This window comes from Pinus tabuliformis, chromosome J (assembly GCF_031772625.1).
Source record: "Pinus tabuliformis cultivar Carrire ecotype Pingquan chromosome J, CPIR1, whole genome shotgun sequence".
NCBI classification, from domain to species: Eukaryota; Viridiplantae; Streptophyta; class Pinopsida; order Pinales; family Pinaceae; genus Pinus; species Pinus tabuliformis.
The window spans coordinates 993,521,614-993,543,890 of record NC_142295.1 but is presented as its reverse complement, the minus strand read 5'-3'; the positions used below and the strand labels follow the sequence as shown (position 1 = coordinate 993,543,890).

At 39.3% G+C, this 22,277-nt stretch overlaps 1 protein-coding gene across 2 annotated transcripts in view; it reads left to right on the top strand.

The window, feature by feature from the left end:
* The window catches only part of LOC149230175 (ubiquitin carboxyl-terminal hydrolase 8-like), a 106,579-nt gene that overhangs the window by 25,639 nt on the left and 58,663 nt on the right, over nt 1–22,277 (top strand). For both annotated transcript variants that reach the window (XM_089378881.1, XM_089378882.1), the window contains exons 2-3: nt 540–797; nt 11,294–11,438. In XM_089378881.1, coding sequence (XP_089235007.1) covers nt 540–797; nt 11,294–11,438 — 403 coding nt within the window. The remainder of the gene's footprint in view (nt 1–539; nt 798–11,293; nt 11,439–22,277) is intronic.

Sequence of the window (22,277 nt, the reverse complement as noted above, 5' to 3'; positions counted from 1 at the left end):
CCATGTCGCGAAACACATGTAGAGTGCTGAACACAATGTCCAACATAAGGCAGCAAAACTGTAGTTATGATGGTTCCACTTAGCCGTCCTTTGGCCTTAATGTTGGATTGAGTATATGATTGTTTTTGGATGCTGTAATGGCTGTCCAGTGTCACTCATTCTGTTTTCATGTAGGTCAGACGGTTTACAGAAGTGAGCTATTAAATTATTAATTTATCCTTTTGTTTACTAAAAATGGGCAGTATTTATTTTTACTCTCTATTGTTGTGCTTATGTTTTTTGCAGAAACTATGTGTTCTGTTGTGTATGAGAAAATTGTGAAGCCCTGTTGATAAATGCAGATAATAATTTTTTAATCATTCAGCCTTTTGTTGCATATATGCTGTGGTTTACTTTTGTCTATTGTCTATTTCCTAGAATGTCTATGTTGAGTGCATTGAGAGTTGCATCATGTTTTGTTACTCTCTGGCTTTGAGAGTTCTGTTGTTTTTGGTTCCTCGGTTTTGACTGCTGTTATATGATTGTTGCTGGCTCCTTAGATGGTGGAAAGATTGGGAAGATTCCGCTTGCCAGAATGAGGCAAGAGCCCCAAACAAAGATTTTACTCTCTATTGTTCTAAGCTATGTGAGGCACCTTCAAGTATGCTGAAGAACTCAACAAATATCAACAGTCCAGATCTAGTATTTGACTTACTGCGTGAAGACTCTTCTGTCGAGTCCGTGTTTCATGAAACATCAATGGAAGGTCGTCACTATGTTTTGCTCACTGAGGATGTCTGGAGGCAGATCCACACATGGTGAGCTTGATTCCCTTGATGCTTTTATTTCATTAGAACAAGAACCATTTGTGAAAACAATTTCAAATATCTGCAGACATAAGCATGAAAGATTTGAAATCTGTGACTGCAAGAAGGGCATTTGTTTTCATTGTTACTGATAAAATATAGATGTAATTTGTGAAGATAAAACAGCCGTGACTGAATGTTTAGATTCAATTATTTAGAACAGTTTTCTTCCATTAGAAAAATGAAATGTATTGTGTGAATAACGAACTGTGTTTGGAGTTTAGAATGTCTCAATGTTTTGAGTGGACACTCCTCCCATCAGCAGGGGATTAAAAGAAGCTCACGAGAGACAATGAAAAGAGTAACCTAGGGGATAAATAAATAGAGGCAAGAAGGAATTAGTGGTTAAGAAATTAATATAATTTATTAAGGAGAATCAAGTGAAATGATTAAATTAAGCAATGGGAAATGGTCAAGTTAATAAATTAATGGAATACGTAATTGAATAAAATAGAAAGTAGAGTCAGTATTATAAATAGATTAGAATATAATAAAATATTTTTATTAAGGTGGATAGAGTCAGCAGAATAATATATGTGGAGGGGGGTGTGGTTAAATTAATAAATTAATAGAGCAAGTGATTGAATAATTTGAGTAATTAATAAAATTTAATAGCTAGGTTAAAATTATAAAATTAGGGAGTAGGAAAACATAAACTAAACAAATAAAAGAACAAATAGGAATCCTAATATTAAATCAAAGAATAGGGAAGTAGTATATACAAGCATACCATATATATAATAATTTCAAATCAAAATTAACCAGAGTTGTAACTTGAGCAATATTTTACACCTCTTGGTTGTCATCCCTTTTGATGTCCTTACCTTCATAAGCAAGTCTTCTTCCAGCTTGGTCTTCTCCTTGGCTTTCTATTCCATCTGTCTTATGCAGCTGTTCCAACTGCTCCATTATGTCTAGACTCTATATATTTTGGATTCCATATCATCTTTCCATTCTTCAGTATGGCTATCAATTCCGGGTGCTTCTTTTACAGACTTTAGAGTCCACTCTGTCAGCCTGATTTGAGCATCATTGAATCTGTTTATGATTTTACTCCAGTTACTCAACAATATGTCCTGAGTATGGAAGTCCAGTTCCAGTGTAAATTTATAAAGGGCTTCTTTCTCAGGGCTGCAGCTGGGATCCTTGAAACGATTTATTTCTTTGCCCCAAAGGATTCTCAGTGCTCTTGATATTGGCTCTTCCTTCTTCCTATTCAGCTAAGAGACATCTTTGAGCTGGAATGCATATGCCGGATATTCAGCTACTTGTTTCTCAAGGTTTTTTTTTGTTTTTGTTTAAATTTTCTTTGTTTCTTCTCTTTATTTTATTTTATTTGTTTCATGTTCCACCTGCTCATTTTACTTAATTCAGGAAGCAGGGCATCCCACAACCCAGCCTTTGGTCGGCCATCCATCAGGAGTTTCCTTTCTTGGACCTTGGGTATTAAGAGAGACACAGACAGATTGCAGTTACAGTGGAAGACTCTCCATCCTCCGCCCCCTTCCTTTATTCAGGAGACGGCAGAAGGACCAGGACGTGTTGAGGCTGCCTTCTGTATTTGCATAACATTTTTATATGCTCATGCATTAGATTTTATATCTTAGGTTAGAGGAGTGGTCCTTGATTTTAGATCTTAGGTTAGAGGAGTGGTCCTTGATTTTAGATCTTAGGTTAGATCTGCTTTCATCTTGCTTTTGTAGGGGTGGCCCTTGAACACCTACTTCATATTGACACAGATGTACTTAGCAGTCCCATTGACTTTCTTATGGTCATCTGCTGGACATTAATAAACTCATTATATCTTATTTATCCATGCAATGGAACCTTCATTATGGAGCTTGGCGGTCTCCTGGTCCACATTGATCCACAAACACCTTCCCTGTCCAAAGGGGTGAAAACCATGGCTAGAGAGGATATCGTGAAGGAAATCTGAAGCCCCTTCCACTAGACACTTGCAGGTGAAACCCCAAAGTTGAAAATCACAGAATCAAGAAAACAGATGGAGAAAGATCTTAACCACAAAGCCAACTCACGAGATGCAAGTACTGAGAACTGAGAAATTTCTAGGCTTGGTATCTCAACATGCACCAGAATGACCACTGAAGGCTTTTCTGGATGGATACCAATGCCTGCTAGATTTATTATGGAGTCTCTGGAAACCTCTGTGATAAAGGGATCCAACCACACAGTTGCAAAGATAAGCATAAGTGATGTTAGTGTTGCAACGAATTCATTTGTTCTGAATCCTGATCCAGTCGCTCAACAAATTCTTATGCTGATCCTTGAGTGATAAGCTGAATGGATCAAACGAACCCCCTGAATCCTTTGTTGATACGTCTACCATTGGGGGTGACATTATACCTCGTGAGGATGTTTATTCCTCAAATCAGAAGCATTTTGGAACAGTGTTGATAACATTGCCAATTTTTAGGTGATGTGGCCCAAAAATCACAATTCTTCCTAAAAATAAACATTGTGTGGTTTACAATGTTACTTGGGAGCGGGAGCGGAAGCGGGAGCGGGAGCGACCATTTTCAGAAGCTCCCGGTTTGGGAGCGAATCCCGGAGCGATTTTTTAAAAATATATATATATTTTTTATATTTTTTAATTTTTGATACATATATGTCAACAAAAACATGTAGAATGATGAAATAGACATAAAAAACATAAAAAAACATAAATTGATCATTGAACCATATCACATCAATCATCTAGAAATTATAATCGTCATCAACCTTAGTAAAATTAAAATACATATTACAACTGCAACATATTGAGTCTTATAAATCATGATTCATCAAATTCAATATTAAAGTTTCAACTTCAAGCTTTCAGAATTGAAAATTCAATAACATTTATCATCATTGATCACCAAAGTAACAAGTTGTACTTGTAAGCCAAGTTTAACCATTACAAGAAGTAATATCGAAGATATTTCTAAGTCCTAACTTCTAACTGTTAACATGATATGAAATGTTAAAAATTTATAAAATGAAACATGAATAATGAGATGAAATGAAACAACTTTAGTCTTTCACAAAGCATCATATTCATAATTCACAATCATTACCAATGAGTTATAATTGCCAAGGCCCAACTTCAAACTTCAAATTTTCATTGTCACAGTGATATAATGTTTACAAAAAATATCATAATGTCATAATGATATGAAATAGTCAAGAGTCAAGGACTCAAAACTCAACAGTTATGAAAACTAAAGTCTAATAGAAACTAAAAAAGACAAGTAAACTGTAAATCTACAAGTGGCCCTTGCCACGAGAGTCTCCAGGAGTATAAGTAGGTCGTGGTGGTCTTCTAGGAGTCTCCCGCACAGGCCGACGACCAGAACTAGAGCCTCCACGCGAGGGTGTCGATGGAGGTGGCGACAGCAATGGAACAAGACTCGGGCCCCGAGAACTGCTACTGGATGGTGGAGGTGGAGGTGGCATGGCTGCTGCAGCTGCTTCAGCGTCATCCCGTACAAGCTCCTCTTCTAGTTCTTCCATATGTACAATGCCATCCTCCAAATTGTCGTCCTCAGGGTGATTGTCCCAAATTTTATATGTGGGATCTTCATTAGCCCGATCACAGTAATGGCTCAACAACCTCAAATTGTAGTGCACATAAACCAAGCTTTCTGCTCGGTTTTCGTTGAGCCTGTTTCTTTTCACATTATGTATATAACTGTAGGTGCTCCAACACCTCTCTGCAAAAGAAGAATTTACAACCTGTGCAAGAACTTTTTTTGCCAATTTTGGCAAATGTCCGTCTCCGCCATATGTTTCCCACCATGTGAGAGAATCAAATTTATCTTTGTCGTCCATTGCATGGAAGTTACCATACAAACCACTGCCAGTGAAGTATCTGCCTATTTCAAGGCGCACAGCTGCACATTCCTCCCTGTCAGGCACCAACTTTTCTAATGCTTCCAGATATCCTCTAGTTACCTCTCGATCTAAATGGGGTTTGGTCCTAACACCACCCCCTGCTGCAGGTTTGCCCAACCAAGAATCTGAGTAGTATTTTGGCGTAAGGATATACGCCAAGCAATGTAGTGGAAGGTTAAGCCTATTCCACCGTTCACACACACAATCGTGAATCAGTTTGTACAAGTCGGGATCTCTGTTATGAACAATGTCTTTTATTTCCCCCAACATGGTATCCATTTGCTCATACACCTCGCCAATCACTGGTTTGTCTGTATCTGCAAACCGAATCATGTTATAAATTGGCTTGGTGAAATCCAATACCTGTCTCACAGTTGTCCAAAACTGCCCATCAAGAGCGGCCTCCTCCACCGTTTCAAAACCTGCAATGTCAGCTACATTTGTAGCCCTTTCCTTTAACACCTGCCAATGTGGACTTGATACCATGCTAGCTAATGCCTCTCTTACCTTCAAAAGGCGCCTGAAGGTGAGGTAATAGCTACCAAATCTAGTCCTCGCAATCTTCAGCAACTCCAATCTCGAGTGACTGCGGAAAAGGCCATGGGTATTGCTATGATTTGTAATAAATTTTATCATTTTTTTTCCTTTCTTGTACAAATCACCAATCCATTGGTATTGTTCATTTTTGTTTTTGACAATATCATGCAACAGAAGGTTCAATGTGTGAACCAAACATCCAGACCAAAATATGTTCGGGTATTTATCCTCAATAATTGCTCCCGCTGCCTTACAATTAGGAGCATTATCAGTGATGACCTAAGTTGCACGAAACGGGGAAACGGGTACGAGTTTCCGAAACGGGAAGCGATACGAAACGCGACCTCCCCAAATTTTGGAAACGGGGAAACGCGAATATATATATATAGAGAAAATATTTAAATATATATATATATGTGTGTGTGTGTGTGTGTGTGTGTGTGTGTGCAATCATAAAGCATAAATGATACATTATAATTTATTACACTTAAACATTAAGATTTAATTTACATCACATTTACTCATGAATGATCACATAATGAAAATAAAAATACCGGAATATCCAAAAGCAACCTTTATTATATATCCGAATCTCAAAATCAGCCTTTATTTATATTAATATATGAGGCTGCAAGTACAATAAAGACTATAAGGCTGCAAGAGAGAGATCCAAATCAGGATTTTCTGCATCCACATCCCATTCTTTAGAAGGACCACTGTTGTATTGGGAGTCTCCTCCTACATAGTCGAACGACCTTAGTGCTCTTGATTAAATACACGTTTCATACCCTAGTACCTACATGATTTTGATTATTGGGAGTTTCCCCTGCATAGAGGGCTTGGTTCTCTTGATTAAATAGAAGTTCCATACCCTAGTACATGATAAAATCCAATGGAAACATTGCAACCCCCTCAATCCTGAAATCCTGAAAAACAAATAAGTCTGCTGGATTTTGAGTGAGATCTAAAATTCTACTTTCTCCATATGAAATCCAATGAGGGCGAAACCACTCTCAAACATCCTGAGTCATTTCATGGTAATGTTAAAAATTTAAGTAAAAGGATGAAAATGAAAAATAAAGGAGAATATCACTTTAACTTTAAGAATTTAACATTACCATGAACTGCCTGTCAACACTAGGGCAAAAATTCACTTTTATAACTTTAGACACACATCTAGAAAATTAAAAAACAAATTTGAAAAAAAAAAAAAAAAAAAAAAAAAAAAAAACACAATTCAATTGGGAAACGTCGGCTGTACGGCCTGGAAACGCGTTTCCGGCCGTACGGCCACTTTTCCGTTTCGGGAAACGTGACCGTACGGTCGGAAACGCGTTTCTAGGTCGTACGGTACGCGGAAACGCGTTTCGTTTCGTTTCCCGAGAGGAAACGACCCCTAGGGCCACGTTTCCTGCAACTTAGGTGATGACTTGGATGACATTGTATGGGCCAATACGCTCAATTGTTTCAAGCAATGCTTCTGCAATGTTGATAGCGGTCTTGAACTTGTCTGAGTAATCATGTGCAGCTAGAAAGATGGGACCACTTCGGGACACAGCAAGAACACTTATCAATGGCTTGCCTTTTACATTTGTCCATCCATCAGATACAATGGACACCCCATTGTCAGTCCAAGAACTTGTCATTTTATTCAAAGAATGTGATATTTTTGCTTTTTCATGATCAAGGCCAACAGTGCTTGCCTTGTCATACCCAGGGCTCTTATATCCTTTAGGGGCATCATTTATGGCAGAAACCATTTCGTGCCAATAAGGTGAGCGTAGAACATTGAATGGTATCCCACATGCATAGAGGAACCTGTAAACTTTTGAATCCACATCATTCCTACACCCCTCATCAAGGAAATCTGATATGGTTCTACGGCGTAAAGATGATGACCCTGTGCCTCCATGTCCATATCCACTGCCTTGGCCTGAGGATGCTGAAGGAGTTCTTTGTGAGCTTGGTTCAAAGAAACCCCTTGATCTTTTTGCTCTGTATTGGGCGTCCTCCTCTTCCTTTATGTATTTGGCTCTATCTGCTGTTGACACCGCTGCACAAGTTTTGATTCCTATTTGTTTCTCTCCATCCCATGGCCTTTTCCCGCAGAGGTGTCTTCTAGCACGGGTGTATGAGCCTGTGTAATCAGTGTTGCAATGGGGGCAATGAAATTTAGTGGTTCCACCCCCTCTCCTTGTTTCAGCCCTGTGAACATATTTCCACAATGGAGTTTGGTCTTGTTTAGTTTTTTGACCCTCATGTTCACCCTCCTCCACATCCTCCTCACTGGGGTTTTCACCCATTTGACTTCCTCCGGCTTCTTCATCCACCTCTTCAGTTTCAGGCCCCCTCTGTTTTCTACTCTCCACCACCATAATAACCAGAAAAGGGACCAGGAAGAGGAAAATGCCAATAAATATCCCCAGGTCCATCGTGTTTGATGTTTGTAGGGTTTGAGTCTTGAATCTGCAAATTAATTTAGTTTATTGGGATTAATTCATTTAATTTATTAATTTAATTTAAATTAATGATCTTTAAACTCAAACAGGTAAATTAAACTAACCAAATTAACTACCTAACCAGCTAAACTAACTAAATGATTAAGTTACTTACCTCTGCAAGCTTGCTCCTCGCTCTTTGGCACTTGCTCCTCGCTCCTCAGCTCTGGCTCCTTGCTCCTCAGCTCTTGCTCCAGCTCTCAATCTCTTGCTCAAGCTCTCAATCACTTGCTCAACAAAGTTGTAATGACAAGTTTTTGGCCCATTGGGCTTATAAAACAAAAAAAATTAGCTAAATTTTTTTAATTTTTCGGGTCCGGCGGAATTTTTTTCCGCCGAACCGCTCCCGGCCGGTTAAAAATCGCTCCCGGAGCGTTTTTTAATGCCCGGGAGCGATCGCTCCCCGATCGCTCCCGGGCATTAAAAAACGCTCCGGGAGCTCGGGAGCGATCGCTCCCTGAAACGCTCCCTATCAGAGCAGGGAGCGTAAATTTTTTTAAGGGAGCGCGCTCCCGAAAATCGCTCCCATCCGGGAGCGATTTTGGGAGCGCGCTCCCGACCCGCTCCCGCCCGGAGCGCGCTTCGAGAGCGGGTTCGAAGGGGGGGGGGCGCTCCCCCGCAACACTGGTGGTTTACTTAAAATCGTGATTTTTTTCTGATATTTCCTGTGGTTTACTAAAAAATTGCGGGCTTGAGTCATGATGACTTTTTTTTCTCATTTCACTTAGCAAGTTGGAGCTATGAGGCAACTTGGAATGTAGCTGAGGGTTATTGTGCAGCATCAGAAGGGATTCCAAGTGCTGGGAAAGTGGATTTGTCCAAGCCCTACTATTGCTATGTAATTAATGGTAATGTTTAAACTTTAAAGTAAAGTAAAAGTGACACTTTTATTTATATTTCATATGCATCCTCCTTTATCTTTCATTTAGGTGACATTCTCCTTCATCCTCCATTTTTATCCTCCTTTATCTTCCATTTTGATTCTTTTACTTAAATTTTCATATGGAGAAAATAGAATTTTAGATCTCACTCAAAATCCAGCAGATTTAACAGTTTTTAGGATTTCAGGATTTGGGGGATTGACCATTTCCATTCGACTCTGTCATGTATGAGGGTATGGAACTAGCATTTAATCAAGAGCACAAAGCCCTCTATATACCTCAATGTTGGTGGCGGTGATTGTTGAACTCCTCTGTCATGAACATAGTAGAAATGTACCCATCACTCAAACAAAATCTCGATTTGACATGTTAATTTTTTCTATATTATTTTATTTATGGTTAGAGAGTAATAGTGATGATGAGGATCCCAATATAGGCAATGATTTTGATGATATGTAGTTATTTGTTGTAGAATAATTTTTTTTGGACTTTAGAGGCCATTTAGAGCCTCTTTGTTGATGCATTCTTGGTTCGGAGATGGATTGCACTTAGTGCTGTTTTGGTTACATGCACTAGTTGTATGATTGAATTTGTATCATCATCATGTAAAATTGTAGATGTTTTAGTTTCAAAATTCTAAAGAGATTTGAATCTTTGTTTAGATTTCACTTTTGTACGTGTAATATTTCGATTCTCCACTTTTGAGTCCTTGATTGGACAGCTATCAGGGTTCAGGATTCAGTATCGATTTTGATGTATCATTTTTTATTTGGCATCCACTACGTCATATATATTAGTGTTTTCTCAACTGAAGTTGTTGTTGCTTTATATGTTTAAAATTTTGAAAAAAATGAATATATTTTGTAATTTTTAATGTTTGCCGCAGTTTGCTGATTTTAGCTCATGTTTCTGAGAAGATGTTTTCTGGAGCATTGCCAATTGCACATGCCAATGCTATCAACACTGTTTTGGAATAACATGTCTGTATTCCTTGTTGATATTGCCTGCACTCCAATGTTGATTATGATCTGAGGCTTTGGTGTCGACATTGATTGGCAATGAATTATTCAAGGGTCATCACAAATTTTCTCAGGCTCTTGGTCATGGTGTTTGTTTGTGATGTGACTAAAGATGACCCTACATATTGACGAAGGAATCACTAGAAAAGCAGTCTTCTGCTGAAATGACAAATCCCTTTTCTCAGTCTTATGTTGCTGGTGGAGAGATACAGTGAAATGCAGTGACGATGTTGCTTTTTTAAAAGGAACCAACATGAGTGTTACTCCTAACACTCCTGTTGGTTCCTTTTAATAAAATCAACCTCATTGTATTTCATAGAAAAGGGAAGATAGTATATTAAATCTATGTTTGGCAATGAAATAGGGGGAAAACAGACCTTTCATTAGCTCCTTTTTGTTTAATGCACTTGGAATATTGTTCAATATAGCATGATGACCCTTCTTTATTAACATGTTGTAAAGTGAGGTGTCTAGTGTTTACGAGGCTCCAGGATACAAGAAACTCCTCATTTTCCAAGCTTTCACAGGCTGCTTGTTTACTCTCAAGATTAAAAACATTGGTGTAAATGTGGTTACCATCCTGTTCAATACTTCTTGAAAAGCTCTTCATTTATGTATTATTTATGGGTTTGAATCATGGAGCTTTTTCCACCTCATTTGTTCCCGAACACATCAGAAAACAATCTTACAGTTGCAAGGACAACCATAGAGGAAATAAATTAAAATCATGCAACAGAGAATGCCCATACAATACCAAATTGACAAAGGTGCTTATGCAGCTGGTCAACATAAACAAGCATTTAATTTGGAAAATATGAAATTGCTCGTGCTTAAAACAGTATTCATTGCTGGAATTTATATTAAGTTGTGCAGCTAGATAAATCTCCAATGTTTGAAACCCTTAACCTACATGATGGTGGAACACTGTCTTCCTAGTTGTCAGGTGTTTCACATTAAATGGATGCCTATACTATAGGGATAGAGCAAACCTGAGAAATCAAAGAATCTGACTGGGAAGTTTAATTAATATTGGAACATATGCAAAGAAATATTAAGTTAGCATGTCCCATGCATACATATGAAATAGATCTCAATCAGCTAAATTCAGAACAATATGCTTTCTGTTTACAGTTCTGTAGAAGCGGCAAATTGTTTCTTGATGTGTTTGTTACCATGGTCCATTAGATTGGTTCAACACCTGTGTGAGAAAATTTGGCAGCAGACTGGACTGGAATGCTGATAATGCTTATTTTAAGAGAAGAATGGAATTTAAATGTTGATATGAACAAAATTGAAACTGATTTATATGCTGCCATTTATCAATAATATCGGTTGCTGTTATTTAGATATTAACAGTAAGGTTTGGGAAAATTAAGGCTTTTCATGTAAAGGAGATTAGGAGATGAGCTGATTCCATAATACCTGCCAAAGCTGGGCAATATCTGAGGCTTTATGCTGTTTTAACTCATGCCCATTCTCGTATGTTCTTGATCCAAAAATTATTGATGTGATTTAATGTCCTAAGTTACAATCATTTTCACATTTGCTTTGTGAAAAATATTGATGCAAAACAGCTTTTGCAAGTGTGTTTGTTACAGTTGCTCCCCATGTTTCCCTTGCAGGTGCAGTGGACGGACATCTGCAAAAAATATAATAATGTCAGGTTCTTCTTCCAAAGAATACATGAAAGGAGATTTATATCCTTTACATCTTCGTATGACTGCATCAGCAGAAGGAAATCAAGTAACTGTTAGAATAAGCAGAAAGGTTTGACTTATTTTCTGATCTTTGATGTGATTCACCCTAATTAATTCAAATTACTACTTTAATAAAGAAGTACTGTCATAGATATTAGATGTTTGCAGTCACTTCATAAACCAACAAGAATCAGCATGCCGATTGGTTTATGGCTACTTGTGTTAAAGATATCTGATCAAACAGACAAGCACGTTAACAATAAATTTCCTTGAATAAATACACAGGGAATGACATAAATGAATTGAAGTACTGTAAGAGTGTTTTGCTGTGGGTTTATCTCCATTAGCTTATGAGTCATCGTATATCTAGGTGCACCCTATTCACTGGAGAGGATCTTGGTATACATGGGTGCAACCCTTTCTTTATAGGCCCTGCAATGCTCCATTGGTTATGTCCATGGTTCCAAATCATAAGCATTAGGTTTCCACCAATTATACTTGGGTAATGCCTCACAAGATTTGTTTTCTTGGAATATTCAATAATCAGTAGTAGATTTATCTTTTTTTTTGCTGAAGCAAGAGACGTACCTTCTATATCTTTAAGCCAAAAATTATTTTACATATATTACAACCGTCCACCCGGCATTGTGGACTCAGAACTTGGGGCTAACCGCCAAAGGCATGTTCCCCCAACCCCATACATATAGCCGTCAAAACTTATTTAATACAAACCCTATTTGTGCTGAAAATAATGGTCGGACTTATGACAATCCATGCGATTGCTCGCGCAATTGCTTTCTAAACCTACCTCTTTAATCGTGACGTTCCAATCCCCTTTCCTAATCCTACAGCGGAGGAGAATTTCGATCCGAGAAGGCAAACGGAACTTAACCCCCCGGCCCCACAAAGCAGCACGATCAATCTTGATCATTGAACCATACCTCAACATCCAACGACTGATCAATATATTGCGCTGCTCCAGGGTGCCAATATTTAGCGTGTGATATGGGCGGTTTACAATCCCGGCCCCCCGCCACATGTCAGAAGCTGTATGGGATCGCTCCCAAAACTCGAATACCGCTTCCAGCTTTAGAGTGGTGCGATCAAACCAATACCACTCAGAAAGCGGTTTTGTCCTTCAGAAAGGGTAATAAGATATAGTCCGGCTGTCAGCAAAGATCCGATACCCGCCTTCCGTTTTCTTGCCTGTATTTTGAATTCGAAACCAAAATTAGTGTTGATTCTACCCTCTGTGCGGCCACCCATTAAACTGAGAAGACTGTCCCCCATACACCTGAGATTTTTGACCTTGAAATTACCCGCTCAGTTAAGGCTGCTCGAGACCTGCCTCTCCCCCAAGACCTGTCTGACCAAAATTCGTGACATATACAGTAACCAGATCATAGAGACCTTACTTCTATGACTTTGTTTCGATACACTTCTCTGTCCTCTTCTGCTTGGTTGTGACAAAGAATTTTAAGACTACCCTGAGGCACTACTTGCCATCCCATTGAAACTCTGCGTTCATTACAGCTCACCCCTTGGTTTGCAAGTATATCTGCCAGTTTGTTGGCCTTTCTGCGGATGTGGTTGAAGCTTACCATACGTAGTCCCTGAAGGTGACCCTGAATTCTTTGAAATACTTGGATTAATCTCCAGTGATTTGAGACTTTCGCTGGCTCTGTTCCATAACTGATTCTTTTGACCGATTGAATGACCAACTTAGAGTCAGCTTCTATAATCACATTTAGGCAGTTGTCCTGACTTAGAAATTCTAGACATTGCTCCAGAGCCATTAATTCCGCCATATTGTTGGTGGCTTTTCCTAAATGACCATGAAAGAGGAAGAGAATGTTTCCATATTCATTACACAGAACCCCTCCAAAACCCGCAGTTCTCGGGTTGCCTTTTGAAGCTCCATCTATGTTGTATTTCAAAAACCCTTTCGGGGGGGGGGGGGGGGATGCCAGAAATCCTTTTCAATTTCTTTAAGGATAACTTTCTTGCCCAAACCTTGAGGAATGAGCCCTTGCAAACCTAGCTGCCTGAGAATTCTCTTGTCAGCCTCTGAGGGAGGAGTATTGGGAAGATTTCTCACTGTGGTGCCAACCATTTCCTTAAGCTGTTTTAAGATCAGCTCAAATAGGTAAAGAGAGGGATTCTTCTCATCTTTGAATATTCTCTTATTTCTTTCTTTCCAGACATTCCATATGATGAAGCTTGGCATGAGAGCCCAAGCACTATTAAGAACTTCATTGTCTGAAAAATTTTTCCTCCATCTTCTCAGGGTGTTAATGATACTCTCTTTGTCCCTATCTGACTTTTGGAAGATGGAGGCAAAAGTATCCCATAACCAAGATGTGAAAGTGCAACTATTGAGAAGATGATCCATTGTCTCCTCTTGGATTTCACAGAGTTGGCATCTAGAAGGCCCCAGAATACCCCTTTTCCGGATATTGTCCCAAGTCAAGATTTTCTTGTGATGCACCAGCCACATGAAGAGTTTAATCTTCATCCATCCCTGGTATCTCCATAGATTCTGCCAGATTCTGTCTGGAGCTTGGGATTCCAGCTCAAGGAGAATGCTTTTAGCTTCTTTAATATTAAAGATGCCTTCTTTATTATTGCCCCATCTTAGTTGGTCCTGCCCCCCAGTTACTAAAATCATTCTTTGATCCAATATTCTCGTGAGTGCCTCTGCTTTTGTTATCAGGGGCCTGTCTTCCCTGCAGTCTATGTTTCTCCAAGTTCTCCATTTGCTTGAATTGTTGGTGTGTTCCCAGAAATCTTTTACTTTTATTAATCCTTGGTTATCTGTTTCATGCTTAAGGCTCAAAAAGTCCTCTTTTAACAGTGTTGGTTCTTGTTGCCATTTATCCTCCCAGAATAGAGCAAGATCCCCCTCTCTGATTTCCCAAAAACTGTTTCTTTGTACTAAGCCTCTATTCTCCTAGGCCTTGTTCCAGATGGATGAGCCCCTTATATTTCCAGACATCCTTATGAGATCAGTATGATGCCAAGAGCTGGCATATTTTTCTTTCCAAATATTTGCCCATTGAGTCTTTGGATCTTTAACCCAACGCCACCAGAGTTTGGCCCCTAGAACGTTGCTGAGAATTTCCTGATCATCCAAGCCTAGGCCCCCTTGGTTCTTGGGTTTACAAATCTTTTCCCAAGCAACTAAGGCCCATTTCTTCCTTGTCTCCTCCTTACCCCAGAGAAAGTCTCTTTGGATGTTTCTGAATTGCTGCAACACTCCTTTTGGAGCTGGGAGAGCTGATAGCATGAAAACTGGGATAGATTGGAGCACCGATTTTGTTAGCACTAATCTACCAGCCAGATTTAAAGATCTGATGGTCCATTTCTTGACTTTATCCTGCATCTTATTGATCAACGGTTCCCAAATACTCTTATGCAAAGGTTTTGCAGTTAGAGGTACTCCTAAATACTTAGAAGGGAGGGAATCTCTTTGAAAGCCTAGAATTCTGGAGATGTTTCTTTGAATAGCAATATTGGTATTAAAGAAAAATATTTTTGATTTGGAAAGATTGACTTCCATACCTGTTGCCATGGCAAAGTCATTCAGTATTTTTTTGTATGCTAAAGCCTCCTTGACTGTGGGGATACCCTGTAACAAGGTGTCATCTACAAATTGTTGGTGAGTCAAAACCTGTCCATTCTCCGTTAGTTGAAGGCCCTGGATTTTACCCGTTACTCTAGCTTGCTTGATAGAACGACCGAGTCCTTCCATCATGAGGATAAAGAGAAAGGGTGAGAGTGGATCTCCCTGTCTAAGGCCTCTTGATGGAAGAAAAATCTCCAAGGGAGAGCCATTCACCAGAATTGAAAAACTAGAAGAAGTCACAAGGGCCATGACCCATCTGACCTAGTTATGATCAAAACCGAACGCCATAAGCACTTTCCTGATGTAGGTCCAGTTTACTTTATCATATGCTTTGGCTATATCCAGTTGCATAATCATTCCAGATTTCCTCTTGCTAGTTAGCGAGTGAACCACCTCATGAGCTTGAATGATGTTGTCTAGAATCTGTCTGCCTTCTACATAACCAGATTGTTCCCTCGATACCAGAGACGGAAGCAGAGGTTTGAGTCTGTTGGCCACTACCTTGGATATTATCTTGTAGACCACATTGCATAAAGCAATGGGTCTAAACTTTTCCGGTGTTTGAGCATTGTCCTGTTTAGGAATCAAGGAGATGAAGGATGTATTGAGCACCTTCAAAATAGTCTTGTTCAACCTGGAATCCTCTACAACCCTCAATATATCCTGTTTAACAATATTCCAGCAGGCTTTAAAGAAATCCACATTGAAGCCATCCGGGCCCGGTGCTTTGCCATTCTGCATATCTTTGAGGACCTCACTGATTTCCTTTTCAGTCACTGGTCTGTTAAGGTTGAAATTGTCCTCTCTGGTCACCAGCTTAGGAATATGTCTGGTTAAGTCCCTAATGAAATGATCTCTTTCTGGGTTGTTCTCCTGAGCTATGCCACGAAAGTGTTGAACCAACACAGCTTCTATGCCCTCATGGGATTGATGAATCTGCCCCTCCTCATTTTTGATCGAAGAGATCCTATTGTGTGCTCTGTTGGCCATGGTGGATCTGTGAAAAAATCTGGTATTGCGTTCTCCCTCTTTTAGCCATTGAACTCTGGACTTTTGTCTCCAGTATATTTCCTCTTGTTTACACAAGTTATCCCAGTCTTGATGATGTTTCTCGACTTGCTCATTTTTATCTTTGTCAAAGCCTTCCTTGATCATGACTTGGTTGAGTTCCTGCATTTTGTTTTCAACAGATTTCTTTTCAACAAAAATGTTGCCAAAATCCTTCTTGTTCCAATCTTTAAGTCTCATCTTGATGTGCTTTAATCTTTTGTGTAGAAGGAACATTCTTGTTCCCTGAATCTGCAAATCTTCTGCCCACCACTTTTCAATATTGCTCATAAATTCTGGGTGTGAAAGCCATATATTCTCAAATCTGAAGGGTCTATTCCGAGGTGTCCCTATGCCCTGAATCTCCATTTGCACTGGCCAGTGATCTGAGCCTCCAAAGGGAAGGACCCTCGCTATTATTTCCTTATCTATAAGCATGAGGTCCTCAGAGACTATGAATCTATCTAACTTAGAGGCAACCTGAGACTCTCCTCCTCTTTTATTATTCCATGTAAAGCAGCCATTATTTGTCTCCATGTCAACTAGCTTCATGTTATCTGTAAAGGTTTGAAAGGCCAAAGCGTCTTTGTTTAGAGTTCTGGATCCCCCTTTTTTCTTTGAAAGTGATTTGATCATATTGAAGTCCCCTCCCATAATCCAAGGTATCTTTGCATGTCTATCCCTGAGATCCACAAGGGATTCTATAAACCGGAGTTTTTCATCTATCCTTTGAGGGCCATAAACATTCGTGACCAGATAGGTTTCCCTATCTCCAACAGGCTGAATAACCACTGATAAATAATTTCTAGATGCTTCAGCATCTATTATGCTTATTCTTTGGGGATTCCAGAGAGTGAGAATACCACTTGCTGAATTTTCTGCTTTAACTTCTAGAAACTCAAATTTACTGAGCCATTTGGTATGTATTTGTCTTAACTTTTGAATGGAACATTTCGTTTCCTGGATAAAAATTATATCCGGAGCTTCATGTTTCAGTCTATTACTAAGCATTCTCTGTTTTCTTTTACTGCCTAGACCTCTAATATTCCAAGATGTAAGCTTCATATTTAAAGATTAGTAAAGGAGTAGCTGGCTAGATCTTTCATCTTAGCTGAGTCTATCACGAGCTTTCCACATTCCATTAATAGCTCATTCTGCTTTTTCCTTCCTCTTTTCTTTCCTGGGTTTCTAGGTGCTAAACCCAGGGTTGTTTTTATCGTTTTCACCCCTTCATTGCTCTGCCTGCCAATGTTTTTTCCCCATCCAAACCCTTAGCCTGAGTACTCCATAAATACAACTGCTGTATTCTATTGAACTCTTCTTGCGGTAACGATTCTACCCCCCCGGTTGTTCCCTGAAGTAAAAACCCCTCCAGATCTAGGTGTTCTCTGTCAAGAATCTCTTGAAGCTCATTGTCCTCCAGTTCCATCTCACTTTGGGTCATCTCCTGATCCATCTCCGGTTCTGTATCACTCATCATGATCTCTTTTTGTTTTTCATTTTCCTGTGTTTGTTCCCTGTTTTTTCCTTTCTCCTTCTTCCCCTTTCTTCCTTTGCTTGATCTTCTGCTGTTAATTCTTCCTTTGCTTCAAGAACCTGAAACTGGTTCTGACTAACTTGTTGTTCTTCCTTTTGATGTTGCTTTGGCCCTTTTCTCCCGCATTTTCCTTTGTGCACCACTTTGTGAAAACTTTCAGTGTCTTTCATTGTATTAATTTTGGTTTTGTTGTTAGCTTTACTGAGAGGACAATCCCTGAGTAGGTGCCCATGTTCGTGGAATCTTCGACACTTGAACGGAATGTCCTCATAGTCTACTATTTGCACCCATTTTTCGTCAAAAACTTCTAGGATTACCTCATTCAGAAGAGCTTCGGATAAATCCATCTCCACACATATCCTTGCAAAGGAGGTGTATTTTCCCCTTCTAGTAGCTTCCGAAGCTTTAACAAACTGACCTAATTTATTGCCTATGGCAGCTAACGATTCAGTTTGCTAGTGATCAAGAGGTAGAGAATAAAGTCTTACCCATACCAGGATCGAAGTAGAAGTTTCACGTTCTGGCACAAAATTCATCATCCATGGCCTCATATAAAGACCTGCTGCTGCATAGAAGTAGGGCCCTCCTTCAAACACTCTGCCTTTGTCTTCAATGTTTGTGAACACCACCGTGAAGAAACCCTTTGACCCAAGATGTAGATCAATGCTCCCTTTAGGTTTCTAATGGTATTTAATCCATGTTTGTAAGGCTTTTTTTGTGGGCCATAAACCCATGAATTTACAGATGATTGCATAAGTGTGCATGTGGTCCCTGTGCGCCTGTAGCGTTGGGTCATTTAAAACCACTCTGGGTGTGATTTCAGCTTTGGGTTTACAAGGTCCCTTTTGTCTTTTGTCTTTAGCTCCCTGTTTTTTGTCCTCTTCCTCCTTGTCTTTTGTGCCATTGTTCTCCTTCTATTTGGTATCTTCTATTTCTTCTTCTGTGTTTCTTCTTCCTTCCTCAACGGTAACTCTGCCATTTTCTGGAAGTTTCCTGTCCTTGTTGGCCACCACTTCCTTGTAGGAGGGAGTGGGGCTCCCTCTGCGATTTTCCATGGAAAAAATCTCTCAGCCGCAGACTGAAACCCTATCTGTTCGCTGTTCGCCCTCCAGACTGAATCCCGCTAATTCTCAAACCCAACAAATAATATTGAGTAGTAGATTTATCAATCCTGCTGCAGTTTACATGTATTTTTTCATCCAGACGTACATGTGGTAGCTCATACTAGGAAATTGCTACACAAATGTGCAACCAGTCATGGCGATGTATGTGGTAATTAGGGTGAGCCTAGGCCAAGGCCAGCCTGTTTGTTGGATGGAAGAATGTGGGATGCTATCACCAGGATTGTGCGAAGTTCAATTGAGCTTGGATGCCGCTTGGGATATTTTAATTCCCCCAAAGGTGGTTTCCATCCTCAACCCCTCCCCATGAGGTTTGAACCTGAGCGCTGGTGAGGAGCAAACCCCGACATCTGCTGATTATACTGCTTAGTGCCTTATCCAACTTTTGTCACTATGAACATCTCTTAGTAGATTTGGCAGTGACCCATTGCTTACGTGAATTAGCTCATCCAGAGGCACACTCTTACTGGGTAAGTTCTACACAAATGTACAACCATTAATGGTGAGACATTTATATTGAGACAAATATTAAATATCTCATTATCCATTGACCAATTAAGATTTGAACTGCATATAAGGGGAGAGATGTATGCAAAGATGATGGCAAATGGTAATTTATTTATGCATAGAATATTATCCATTATATAGTGATATTAATGAGATATCTCCCAATGGGTATCATACTATCATTGTAACATTTCTTTGTTCTGTTATTTTATTGTGTTCACTGGTTCAGTAATTAGTTTAGGTTCCTTTCTTCCTGGGCATTTCTTTGTACTTATATCATAGTAACAATTTTAGGCATCTTTATACTACTTTAGTTGTTTGTGAGACTAAGATAAGGCTACAGTTTGGATAATACTATTGTATTAGTCATTTGAAGTCAATATTTAGATAAGAAAGTACGGAACTGGCTGTTTGGAGACCTCTCAAAGTTTCAAGCATTGGTACGTTTTATTGCATGTGATTTTTTTTATCTTGAAGATTGATAGGTAACTGCTTGGTTGGTTACCAAAAAGTATTTTTTGAGGCATTATTATTAGGAGAGGAGCAAGCTACTTGCTTAATTTATGAGGTATAGGACAAGCATAGAACGTTAGTCATGGTATAGAGTCCATGTAAGTGTAATTCGAAGGTATGCTGATATGCATCATTGTGCCAAAAAGTGCATTTTTATTTAAAACAGATTGGAAAGGTTTCCCGACATATGTAGGCCTAATGTTTATTCTACAAAATATTAAGCTAAAAGGTTATAATATCCTCCCTTAGTGTGTTGGTGTAAATATGCATATTCCTTTGCATTTTTGAGGTGTCATGATTACGAGAGAGGCAAGCTACTTGCCTAATTTATGAGGAATTGGACAATCACAGAGTGGAAAGTTAAGTCATTGTATAGAGTTCATTTAGGTGTATTTTCAAGGTATCCTGATATGTAGCATTATGTCGAAAAACATGTTGTCATTTAAAATGGATTGGAAAAAATTCTCTACTACAAAATAATAATTTTAAAGGTTATAGGTTCCCTCCCATCACATGGTGTTGTAAATATGCACATTTTCTTTTAGCGCCCATGACTTTGTTTTTTTCCATAAATTTTAAGTGTAGAGGACAACGCTTCCAACGTAATGTCTATAAGCCATGTGTGTGTGCGTGCGTGTGGGTACGTGTATTATAAACATTATCATGGAGGCTTCTATTTCATTAAAGGTTTGTCTTATCACGTCTTTATTATAGATTTATAGTCAGATGCTTCTGAGGCATAGCTTGCTCACACAATCAAGTAAATAGTATCTATCAAGTAGAACAATGTGGTCTAAGGAGACAACATCTGTTGTTTTCTTTGAGATCTAGCCCATGGACATGCATTAGTACAACCAAATATTTGGTGTATTTGCAACTCTATATAATCCATAGAATCTAATAGTCCTTCAAGGATGGATTCCCTAAGCCATAGCTTAGTCATGCAAGTAATTAATATCTATCACACTTAAAAATGTGGAGCTGGGAGACAAAATCCATTATTTTCTTTGGCATCTTGTCCATGGACATACATTAGGACGACCAAACCTTTGGTGCATTTCTTTTTTTAAACTGAAATTTAAACTGAAAACTGTAAATTTTATTTATATAAAAGGCTGTAGCTAATACTACAGCAGTATACATGGGACTGGTTCAAGAAGTTTAGAGCTTTAAACAAAATAGCTCTCTGTAACTACATAGTAAACCTTACTACAAAGTACAAACTACTAACAAAACATTCTAGATTTCCCTTATAAAGGCTAATTCACAAAATTTCTGACTACTGATGACAGACACTTTCATTTAATAAAAACATGGAGGCTGGTTGCCCCATCCTGGCTGACATCCGAGCAATGGGAGTGCTGCTTCTCGATATCTGTTGGGTCATTGAGCTGGTGCACTGTTTCTTCTTCGTTGAACTTCTGCATGAGTGGAATTTGCAGAGGTTTTGTTTTTTGAGGCTGTAGAAAGGGAGTATTTGCGTAGAGTATTCACAAGAATTCTCAGCATATTACTCTCTGCCTCAAGAACATCTATCCCCTGTTTCTGATCAGCCATTGATTTCATTAATGAAGCATTGAGTGATACAGAGACACTTTTTTTCTTGTACCTTTTTGCTGATGAAAAACAGAGAGGTTTGGTTGCAGTGGATAAATTTTTCGTGCAGACTTTTAATTTTTGCATAATTCTCCTATGCTCCATAACTGCTCTTACAACACCAGACCAGAATGACCAGAAATGCCAATAAAGAACCAGGATTGATAGCTTACACCAAATTGATATGACCAGAACTGGGGCGGAGAAGTGTATTCATGCTAGGGCTTTAAGAAATCACTGTAACACCAAATATCCTGTACCAGAATTTTCTCATTGTCTGCTTGACAATGCCCCTATATAAGTCAGCCTAAAAGAGGGATGACTGCCTTTCTTTGAGGGAAATTCCAGGTCTGAACCAACACCAGATTCTAGATTCTCAACAAGAAGCAAAATCTAGAAAGAAAGCACCCAGGAAAACAGTCCAGAGTAGGAGGTGAGATTCAGAGAAACTACCCAGATAACCACGAAATTGATACCAATACTTGAATATATAGGCCACCATTCTCTCCTAAACAGGTTAACCATTAAACATTCCAGAAATTCAAACAAACCACAATGAGCATGGCACAAAACTCATCAGGAAATCAGATGCTCAGGGTTGTCGGCCAAGCTGGTCGTGGTTCTCAAATCCTCCATGCTACAATATACCAGTGCTTCCGTGCCTTCCCACACCAAAGCATTTAATATTTCACGGCTGAATGAAAGCTCGCATGCAAGATAGGGTGATGGCTGTCCTTTGCACTTCCCCAGCATTGCCTTGATGACGATCATGGAATCCCCCACTAACGAAGTGACCTCGAACTCCTTGGCCAGAATCAAACTTATTAGAAGAGCCCAATCCCAGGCCTCTGCCACATTGTTTGATGCTACTCCTTGGCCCTAGGGGTGTATTGCTACTTGTGTTCCTTTTGGAATCAAAGAGAACCCCCCCTGCCCACCCTCACTTAGCCCACCCCTTGGTTT